The sequence below is a fragment of the Dipodomys ordii genome, unplaced genomic scaffold, assembly GCF_000151885.1.
Source record: "Dipodomys ordii isolate 6190 unplaced genomic scaffold, Dord_2.0 Scaffold37, whole genome shotgun sequence".
NCBI lineage: Eukaryota > Metazoa > Chordata > Mammalia > Rodentia > Heteromyidae > Dipodomys > Dipodomys ordii.
This window is the reverse complement of record NW_012267253.1, coordinates 14,260,425-14,271,785: the sequence shown is the minus strand read 5'-3', so window position 1 is coordinate 14,271,785 and position 11,361 is coordinate 14,260,425. Positions and strand designations below refer to the sequence as shown.

The 11,361-nt window shown below is 37.1% G+C and overlaps 1 protein-coding gene across 1 annotated transcript in view; it reads left to right on the top strand.

Annotated features, from left to right (window-relative positions):
- Ccdc88a (coiled-coil domain containing 88A) overlaps window positions 1-11,361 on the top strand; it is a 130,107-nt gene that overhangs the window by 69,146 nt on the left and 49,600 nt on the right. Inside the window, exons 12-15 of the mRNA XM_013017916.1 lie at window positions 1,501-1,685; window positions 3,786-3,923; window positions 5,855-6,925; window positions 9,087-9,214. Of these exons, the coding sequence (XP_012873370.1) occupies window positions 1,501-1,685; window positions 3,786-3,923; window positions 5,855-6,925; window positions 9,087-9,214 (1,522 nt within the window). The remainder of the gene's footprint in view (window positions 1-1,500; window positions 1,686-3,785; window positions 3,924-5,854; window positions 6,926-9,086; window positions 9,215-11,361) is intronic.

Here is an 11,361-nt window from a genome sequence, read left to right as displayed (position 1 = left end):
GACATCAAATATAGTGAAAGCAGGGGTTGTACTGTGGGGGAGGGACATACAAAGCTACAAAGAAATAATCATAAATGAGTTAGAAACAAATGCATGAAAGAAAAAAACATTTAAATACTTATCTAAGGGTTCATTTTCCTAACATCACATTATCTGAATATTTTTTTAATTGTGAAAATACCATACAGTGGGGTTACAATTACATGGGCAAGATAATGAGTACATTTCTTATCAAGCATTGTTGCCTCTTCCTTTGTTTCCCCTTCCCATCCCTTCCCATACCCCGCCTCCCTGCCCCCAGAATATTTGTTTTAAAATGTAATATAGTTTTAAATTACACAGTCTCAAAAAATCTTGTAGAATGTGAAGAAATATAAAAGAAGAAATAAAAATCACTCATAACTTACTTTACTCTGACATTTCATAAAATTTGCATTAGAACATTTCTGTATAGATGTCTAATTTAACATTTCAACAATGTGCTTACAAAGTCCAGGCTCCTTTTTTCACCTAAGATTACAATATACATACTCTCCCATATTGTTAAAATATGTTGTTAAATATATGTTGTAGCCAGGTGCCAGTGGCTCATGCCTGTAATCCTAGCTACTCAGGAGGCTGAGATCTGAGCCACCATTCCATGCCGGCTCCAGCAGAAAAGTCCCCATGAAACTCTTTATCTCCAATTAACCACTCAAAAACCAAAAGTGGCACTGAGACTCAAGTGGTAGAGTGCTAGTCTTGAGTGCAGAGAAGCTCAGCGACAGCACCCAGACCCTAAGTTCAAGCCCCACAACTGACAAAAAAAAAAAGGTGTTGTAAGCATACTTTTTAGTATAATCTGACATGAAGTTTCACTAAAGCAGTCATAGTATTGGGCATATAAATACATACCATGTTGTAGACTAATCTTATTTGAAATACATGAATGAAAATAGATCTCATTGAATTATGAAGAAAAAAATCTGAACCTCCCAATAATAAATAGTAATGACTGAATAGTAAAAAAATGTTTCAGCAGCCAAGTGCTGATGGCACACACCTTATAATCCTCTCTACTCAGGAGACTGACATCTGAGGAGACTGGTTTGAAGCCAGACCTGGCAATCAAATCAAGAGACTCTTATGTCCAATTAACCAGCACACTGCCTAGTGTTTTTTTTTAATCTATATTTTAATTTTTTTTGGTTTTGTTTTTGGTATGGTCCTAGGGCTTGAACTTGGGGCTTGGGTGCTGTCCCTAATTGGGGCTTGGGTGCTGTCCCTAACCTTTTTTGCTCAAGACTAAATATTCTACCATTTGAGCCACAGCTCTACTTCCAGCTTTTTTGGTGCTTAATTGGAGATAAGAGTCTCACAAACTTTCCTGCCTCTGCTGGCTTCAAACCATGATCCTCCAATCTCAGCCTTCTGAGTCACTAGGATTGCAGCCACTGGCATCCAGCAATATTTTCAATATTAAAGAGTAAACATATAATGGCATATATTTCAATATTATAGCACCACAGAAATCCTTGAGCCATGAAGTGAGTGAGTTGACATCAAGTAGGTTATTAAAGTTGGAGATGGAAAACCAAAGTTTGACAAAAACTGTAGAAGAGCTTCGGAGTACTATGGATTCTGTAGAAGACACCACTTCCAAAATACTGAAAATTGAAAAAGAAAATCAAAGACTGAATAAAAAGGTAAATAAAAATGTAATGTTTATTTTAATGTTAAGTATATGCAGATATAAATAAGTAGCATACTTATTTTCTGTTTTTAAAATATCCTTAATATTTTTTGGGGGGGGGTCCGGTCCTGGGGCCTGAACTGTGGGCCTGGGCGCTGTCCCTCAGCTCTTCAGCTCAAGGCTAGCGCTCTACCACTTGAGCCACAGTGCCACTTCTGCTTTTTTCTGCTTATGTGGTGCTGAGGAATCGAACCCAGGGCCTCATGCATGCAAGGCAAGCGCTCTACCACAGAGCCACCTACCCAGCCCTCCTTAATATTTTTTAACTTACCATAGAATTTTTTTACACTTTATGTAGTGAAACCCTGTACCAGTTATTGTTAGAACTGTTAACTTATAATGTTACCTCATTTGTACTCCTGCCTATCTTGTCTATACCAGAATGATCCTGAAGCAAATCCTAGACAGCATATTATTCATCATCAAGATAACTGATACATCTATACACACATTCACAAAGTAAGGAATGTTTTTCAAGGACAGTGTCATCACATCTAAGAGCCAGGTGCTCATGGCTCACACCTGTAATCATAGCTACTCCAGGAAGCTAAGATCTGAGGATCATGGTTTAAAGCCAGCCTGGGCAGGAAAGTTCATGAGACTCTTATCTCCAGTTAACTGCCAAAAGCCTGCCATATCTCAAGTGGTAGAGCAGTAGCCCTGAGTAGAAAAATTCACAGACAAAATCCAGGCCCTGAGTTCAAGCACCAGTACCAGGATCAAAAAACCAAAACAGAAAATTTCAGAACAAAAAAAACCTGTTGGCTTAAATAAGAGTATTAATAATTACTCACAGGGACAGCTTATGTAAGAAAAACAATGTTTCTTTTCCCTTATTTTCCAGTTTCCATGTTAGGAATTGGTTCTCCCATGCATGCAAGGCAAGCGCTCTACCACTAAGCCACCTTCCCAGCCCACATGCACATAATTTTGTACAAATAGAATCTTACCTCAGAGGGCTGGGATGTAGCTCAGTAGCAAAGTGCTTGCCTAGCAAGTGCAACATCCTGGGTTCAATCTCCAGTACCCGCCACCTCCTCCTCAACCCCACCCCCCAAAAAAGACACACACACAAAAAAGAAAATAATCTTACCTCAGAAACATATATAACTATGAATTCTTCTTCTTCTTCTTCTTCATCATCATCATCATCATCATCATGGGACTTGAACTCTGGGCCTGGGCACTGTCCCTCAGCTCTTCAGCTCAAGGTGAACACTCTACCACTTGGAGCCACAGCACCACTTCCAGTTTTCTTGTGGTTAATTAGAGATAAGAGTCTCATGGACTTTCCTCCCTGGGTTGGCTTTCAACAGCAATCCTCAGATCTCAGCCTCCTGAGTAGCTAGGATTGCAAGTCTGAGCTTCCAGTACCCAGCAACTATGAAATGAGTTTTTTCTCTTTCTCTTTCTTTTTTTCCAGTCCTGGGGCTTGAACTCAGGGTCTGGACACTGTCCCTGAGCTTCTTTAGTTCAAGGCTAGCACTCTACCATTTGAGCCACAGGCACTACTTCCAGCTTTTTCTGTGTATGTGGTGCTGAGAAATCAAACCCAGGGCTTCACGCAAGCACTCTACACTAAGCCACATTCCCAGCCCCAACTATGAATTCTTGGATCTTTGTTTCTGAGAAGTTGCTAGGTAATGGTCATTTTTGCTGCCCTGGAACTATGCTTTAAGAACCACTGTCTTAGGTTCCTGGATATTTTTTCAAGATTTTTAATATTTCCTTTAACATGTGAGACTTTGGGGGAATAATAAAGGTTCAAATTATAACATTTTGGTCTTTTAAAATTATGTGGTTTAAATAGGTTACATAGTAATAAAATTATCTACAGTTTGACATTCCTTTAGCTTGAAATTGCTATTCTGTGCTTATCACCATTATTATTGTATCTTTAAAATATACCAATCCAATTTAGAGATAGAGGTGTACCTCAGTGGCAAAATGCTTAAATTAAAAATATTGTTAATTTAATAATTGCTTTATGTTTTGACAGTTTGCCTCCTGGAAAATATTTAATGTATTGTTTTGTGATTTTCTTTTTCTTTAGGTTGAAGTTCTTGAAAGTGAGATTATTCAAGAAAAGCAAAGTCTTCAGAATTGTCAAAATTTAAGCAAGGATCTAATGAAGGAAAAAGCTCAGCTCGAAAAAACAATTGAAACACTTAGAGAAAATTCAGAGAGACAGGTTCATTAATTTTTTTACTTCAAATAATGTATTTTAAAATTATTGCCAGAAGTTATTTTAAAATAAGCACAAACAAAAAATTCCTATAGCATGAAAGGGATTTTTTTTTTAATTTTAAAGTGGTTTATTATCCCGGGTCATCTGCCACCACACCACCCCTCAAGCAAGAATCCCTTGCTTGTAGTTACAACAGATGAAAAATTTTAAATGGAAAGCTCCAAAACTTAATAATTGTTAAGTTTTAAATAGGATACCATTTTGAGTAGTTGAAATTTCAAGATTTCCTGCTCACTCCTTTCTAGAATATGAATCATCCCTTTGCCAAGCATAGTTGTGCTATATATACTATCTACTTATAATCATTAATTAGCTTCATGGTTATCACATGTCTATCTATGATAAAATTTCAGTGTTCATATTCAGGTCACCCAAAATTGTAAGAGTAGTGATATAAGCAATTCACATATATTTAAGAAACCCATTAAGTACTTCCTTTAAATAAAGATCTTGATCTGATAAGGAAAAGAAGTATGTTCAAATTGTGAAAATATCCAGTCATTTACTGTTAACCTCTTATTGTGCCTAATTTATACATTAAATGTTATCATTGGTAAATGTATATAAGAGAAAACATGATAAATACAAGGTTTTCATACTAGTCACAGTTTCATTTATCTACTAGAGATCTTAGAGCATACTCCTCATGGATAAGGAGGGACTATTATATAATTTAACCTCATTTCCTACTCCATGGATTTTTGGACATTTAAGAGAAATCATAGAATTTTTTAAAATTGCCAGCATTCTTAATAACAATCCAGTATAAAATTTGTCAGCACCTCTGCTTTCCAGTGTCTAAAGTCCCTTAGTTGAGTTAGAAAGAAATGCAGCTGTACACTGACACTACTAAAGCAGAAGAAGTGTGGCAGCAGCCTGTATCTTGGATGCTATTGAATTTGCTTTCAGCTGTTTATTGGTTGCTATTTTTGAAGAAACAAAATTGAGTAGATTGGGTGCATTTTTCTCTATAGAGTATAGAATAAAAATTTTGAAGAATACATCTTTCATAAACTTCCTAGGATTAGTGAACATATTAAATTTTGAGACCCGTTATACTGGTATCAATTAGATGAATTTGTTATCAGATGTATCAGATTATTTTATTTGTTAAATGTTGACTAATTAGAGTTCTTTTTAAGAATGAATATACAGTGTATACATTGTGAGGATCCTTTATATTACAGGCATTGCAAAAAATTTTTAATGGAAATTAAAACATACATCTTCAAAGAGATGTGTCCATGTTTCCCACTCTACATTTATAGTTGAATTTAAAACATCTATAAAAAATCTGAACATCATTTTAATAATAAGTGCAAACCAGGCATTGGTGGCTCATGCCTGTAACCCTAGCTACTGAGGAGGCTGAGATCTGAAGATTGCAATTCGAAGTCAGCCCATGAAGAAAAGTCCCCAAGATTATCATCTCCAATTAACCACTCAAAAAGCAGGAATTGAAGGCATGTCTCAAGTGGTAGAATATCAGCCATGAGTAGAAAAACTGAGCCAAGAGCAAGAGGCCCTGAGTTCAAGCTCCAGTCCTGGCACAGAAAAAAATAATAATAATAGTAAATGAATGTCTGTTAGCTATTCATTCAGACTGTGAACTCTCTAAGGAATGACCTGACAGCCCCTGAGTTCAAGCCCCACGACTGGCAAAAAAAAAAAAAAACCCAAAAGAATGACCTGACAATACATATGCAAAGTGATCTTTCAGTAAGTATTTGTCAGAATTCAAAGTAAGGCATATTGTAGTATTACATCCTCTAGCACTAGGGAATTTGTGTTTCTGGAAGGTAAAAACTATAATTCACAATAGTGATTTTGCTCATTACAATTTTAAATTTTCTTGTTTATGTTTTTTGAATTAGATTAAAATACTGGAACAGGAAAATGAACATCTGAATCAAACAGTGTCTTCCTTAAGGCAGCGTTCTCAGATAAGTGCTGAAGCAAGGGTAAAAGACATTGAAAAAGAAAATAAAATTCTCCACGAATCTATCAAAGAAACAAGTAGCAAGCTAAGCAAGATTGAATTTGAAAAAAGGCAAATTAGAAAAGAATTGGAACATTATAAAGAAAAAGGAGAACGAACAGAAGAACTTGAAAGTGAGTTGCATCATCTTGGAAAAGAAAATGAATTGTTGCAGAAAAAAATAACCAATTTAAAAATTACTTGCGAAAAAATTGAGGCCTTAGAACAAGAAAATTCAGAGCTAGAAAGAGAAAATAGAAAGTTTAAAAAAACACTGGATAGTTTTAAAAACCTTACTTTTCAGTTAGAATCCTTAGAAAAAGAAAATTCCCAACTTGATGAAGAAAACTTAGAACTTCGAAGAAATGTGGAGTCTTTGAAGGGAGCAAGCATGAAAATGGCTCAGCTACAACTAGAAAACAAAGAGCTAGAAAGTGAAAAAGAACAACTTAAGAAAGGTTTAGAGCTCATGAAAGCATCTTTCAAGAAAACAGAACGTTTGGAAGTTAGCTACCAGGGATTAGATACAGAAAACCAAAGGCTACAGAAAGCTTTGGAAAATAGCAATAAAAAAATCCAACAATTAGAAAGTGAACTACAAGACTTAGAGATGGAAAATCAAACATTGCAAAAGAACCTAGAAGAATTGAAAATATCTAGCAAGAGATTAGAACAGCTTGAAAAAGAAAATAAATCATTAGAGCAGGAAACATCTCAGCTGGAAAAGGATAAGAAACAACTGGAGAAGGAAAACAAGAGACTCCGACAACAAGCAGAAATAAAAGATATTACCTTAGAAGAAAATAATGTGAAGATTGGAAATTTGGAAAAAGAAAACAAAACTCTTTTTAAAGAAATTGGTGTATATAAAGAATCTTGTGTTCGTCTCAAAGAATTAGAAAAGGAAAATAAAGAGCTTGTGAAAAGAGCAACTATTGATGTAAAAACTTTGGTTACATTACGTGAGGTAAGCATACCTACCAAAATTTTAAAAATAATTTCTATGTTTTTAGTCCAATATTTTAAGTTTCATTGGAAACATGAGTAATTCCTTTTGATGGTTCAGCAGAACTTGGAAACTACTTTCTAGGTTTCTACTTCAGTTAAAATAAAAGTAAATTTAAATTGAATGTCTCAAGATTTGTAGTATTAAGGGTCTTTGGGGTATCTGATTTATTACACCTTAATTTTAATCTCTGATTTCAAAAATAATATTAAAATATTTGATCAAGCCAGATGCTGGTACCTCACACCTCTAATTATAACTACTCAGGAGGCTGAGATTTGTTAACCCCAGCTGAAGGAGGAAAGTCCATGAGATTTTTTTTCTACAGTTAACCACCAAGTGAAGCTATGGCATAAGAGCAAACAGCCTTGAGTGAAAAAACTAAGGGACTAGGTGTACCTGGGCCCTGAGTTCAAGCTCCAAAAAAAAAATCTTAAAATATAAGTTGTAATTATCTGTGTTCTTAAAATTTTCACAACCAATCCTTTTTAAGTGTTTTATCTCCATTTTTCGTATTAGTAAGCAGATTCTAAACATGAAGTTACTTACTCAATATAGTTTATAAATAGCAAAGTTCAGTTTTTTCATTCAAACACAAATCTTCTACATTCCAAAATTTGTTGAGTTTTTAAAAGCCAGAGACTGCAAACCAGGTTCTACTTAAAAATGAGCACTGAAAAAATAGTAGTTTCTTGGATTCATGTATTGAGAACCTAAATTTTACAAAATTAGATTGGCAATATGTCCTGTGAAACATGCTGAATACAAATAAGAAGATATGTTTGGATTTTTTAAACCATCTTTATGCAATACAATATGTGATAAACTTTTAAGTCTATTTAAAAAGTATCTCAGAGGCAGGCCCTGGTGGCTCAGGCCTGGAATCTTAGCTACCCTACTCAGGAGGCTGAGATTGAAGGATCTCATTTTGACGCCATCCCAGGCAGGAAAGTCTGTGTGACACTTTATCTCCAGTTAAGCATCAGAAAAGCTGGAATGGAGCTCTGTGGCTCAAGTGGTAGAGCACTAGCCTTGAGCAGAAAAGCTCAAGGATAGCACCCAGGCCCTGAGTTCAAGCCCAGGGACAAACACACAAGTATCTCAGGGCAGGAAGTGTAACCCACTCAGGCTTTGCATGCATGAGTTCTGGATTTAATTCCCAACAGTTTGTAAAATTAAAATAATGTTAAAATCTTAGCTTGCTGACAGAAAGGCACATTTCTGCTATAACATAGCAGAAATGTACATTTCTGCTACAGATGTATTAAAAGGGAGTTTTCATTTTTTCTTTCTGTTGTTCTGTAGTCTTACAAACATGAACAATAGTTTTCTTAGGCCCAAACTTCCAAAACTGCCCAATCTTAAGCCACTTTCTCCCAAGAGAAGGAAAGAGCTTTGTGGTAGAATGAGGAGTATTATATTCAACATATATCTTTTTTTTTTTGGGGGGGGGTCCAGTCGTGGGGCCTGAACTCTGAGCCTGGGCGCTGTCCCTCAGCTCTTCAGCTCAAGGCTAGCGCTCTACCACTTCAGCCACAGCGTCACTTCCGGCCTTTTTTCTTTTTGCTTATGTGGTGCTAAGGAATTGAACCCAGGGCCTCATGCATGCAAGGCAAGTGCTCTACCACTGAGCCACCTTCCCAGCCCCTCAACATATATCTTTAGGAAGAAATGTGTACTAAAGTCTAAATGGAGAAGTGGGTTTATTTTTTTCTTCATACTTTTCAAACGGCAGGTGTGTTTTTCTAAGTGTGGAGTTTCCCTCAATTAGTTTTTAACATTATGATTAAAAAGAAGTAGTAGCACAAAAAAAGCAGGGAAAAAGTCCATTTCAACCGGAATATAATATGGGAAACTTAATTATTGTCTAATAGTTGTTTATGTAGATGTGGCTCTGTCCTATAGTACTTGTCTACATTCCCAAGGCTCTGGTTCAATCCCCCTTTCCAAACTCAACAAATCAAAAAACCAAGAAAAGAAAAAAGGAAGGTTTAATGATAACATTTCTACCTCTCCTGGTTCAAAATTGCCTTCCTGGATAAAAGTAATGGGAATCTTGACTTATTTTCTGAGATGTCAGATTCTTGACATATAATTGAGTTGTGTGTTCTTTTGAAATAAGGATTTGGTGAGTGAAAAATTGAAGACTCAACAAATGAACAATGATCTTGAGAAATTAACTCATGAGCTTGAGAAGATAGGGTTAAATAAAGAGCGACTCTTACATGATGAACAAAGTACTGATGACAGGTGAGTACAAACTGGCAAACAGTTGGAATTATCATTCCAACTATTTATTACTGAGGGTTTTTTGTTTTTACTTAATCAGTAACTTCTTCCTCTAATAGCTGTAAAAGCACATTATGTCCTTCATACTCTTTATTGTTGTTGTTTTTGTCAGTTGTGGTACTTGAACTCAGGGCATGAACACTGTCCCTGAGCTCTTTTGCTCAAGGCTAACATTCTACCACTTAGAGCCACAGTTCCACTTCTGGTTTTCTGGGGGTTAATCTCGTGGACTTTCTTGTCCAGGCTGGTTGAACCCCAGTCCTCAGATATCAGCTTCCCGAGTAGCTAGGATTATAGGCATGAGCCACTAATGCCCAGCTGTAGCTAGTTCTTTTCTTCCCTTACAGAAAGATATATAAGAAAAAAAAAAGAGAAACTAATACTTATGTAAGAAAAAAAATCTTATATAAGTACAATTACAAACTAGAAAACAAGAGCCACCTAGGTAACAGAGATTTGAGACTGTAATTGCCTGTGAATAAAATATCAACAGTGAACAATCATTCAGGAAATACAGTTAGGCATTTTATTTTTCATTTATGGACTTAAGAAATGTAGGGAGAGGGACTGGGAAGGTGGTTCAGTGGTAGAGCGTTTGCCTTGCATGCATGAGGCCCTGGGTTCCATTCCTTTGCACCACATAAGTAGAAAAAAAAAAGCCGGAAGTGGCGCTGTGGCTCAAGTGATAGAGTGCTAGCCTTGAGCTGAAGAACTGAGGGACAGCACCCAGGCTCAGAGTTCACACCCCACGACCAGATACCCCCCCCCAAAAAAAAGAAGGTCCAAGGCCCTGATTTCAAACTCCAGTACTGACAAAAAATAAAAATAGACTTTTGGGGCTGGGAAGGTGACTCAGTGGTAGAGCACTTGCCTTGCATGCCTGAGGCCTTGGGTTCGATTCCTCAGCACCACATAAGCAAAAAGAAAAAAAGCCGGAAGTGGCGCTGTGGCTGAAGTGGTAGAGCGCTAGCCTTGAGCTGAAGAGTTGAGGGACAGCGCCCAGGCCCAGAGTTCAGACCCCATGACCGGACCCCCCCCCAAAAAAAAAGAAATGTAGGGAGAAGTTGGAAGCATGGCTCAGTTGGTAGAGTGCCAGCCAGTGAGCAAAAGTGTCAGGTATAGAGTTTGAGTTCAGGCTCAGACCTAAAAAGAAAAAAAAAGGAGGGAAAATATGAAATAAAATATATTGATATAATTAAAGTATGAGAAAAATGAGGGATTGAACAACAGGATAAAAAATAGCTGATACACTTTCATCAAGGCTAGCACTCTACCAATTTAGCCACAGTTCCACTTCTAGCATCTTGATGTCTAACTACAGAAAAGCCTCACAGCCTTTTCTTCCTGGGTTGGTTTCAAACTGGGATCCTCAGATCTCAGCCTCTTTGAGTTACTAACATTACAAGCATGAGCCATTAGTCCCTGGCTTTAACATACATTTATTTATATTTATTTAGCCAGTCCTGGGACTTTTAACTCAGGGCCTAGGAACGGAGCAACTTTTGCTCAAGGCTTGCACTTGAGCCACAATGCCACTTCCAGCTTTTTCTGTTGATGTGTACTGAGGGATTAAACCCTGGGCTTCACACACACCAGGCATTCTACCACTAAGCCACATCCCCAGACCTGACATATATTTTAATTTAAAAATAATTAATGGAGATTTAAAGAAAATTTGTTATGCCATGGTAAATCTAGTCTACCAACTAGGATTAATTTGATTTTCCAGTGGGCTACTACTTAGCATCTAGTGACCTACAAGATTCTATTTAGAGGGCTGGGAAGGTGGCTCAGTGGTAGAACTCTTGCCTGGCATGCATGAGGCCCTGGGTTCGATTCCTCAGCAGCACATAAGCAGGAAAAAAGCCGGAAGTGGTGCTGTGGCTCAAGTGGTAGAGTTCAGGCCCACGACCGGACCCCCTCCCAAAAAAAGATTCTATTTAGAATAAAAGTTTTATATGGTTAGTATTGTTTTGGTTGAGCCTAGTGGCTCATGGCTAGAATACCAGCTACTCAAAAAGTAGAAATTGAGGGCTGGGAAGGTGGCACAGTGGTAGAGTGCTTGCCTTGCATGCCTGAGGCCCTGGGTTCGATTCCTCAGCACCACA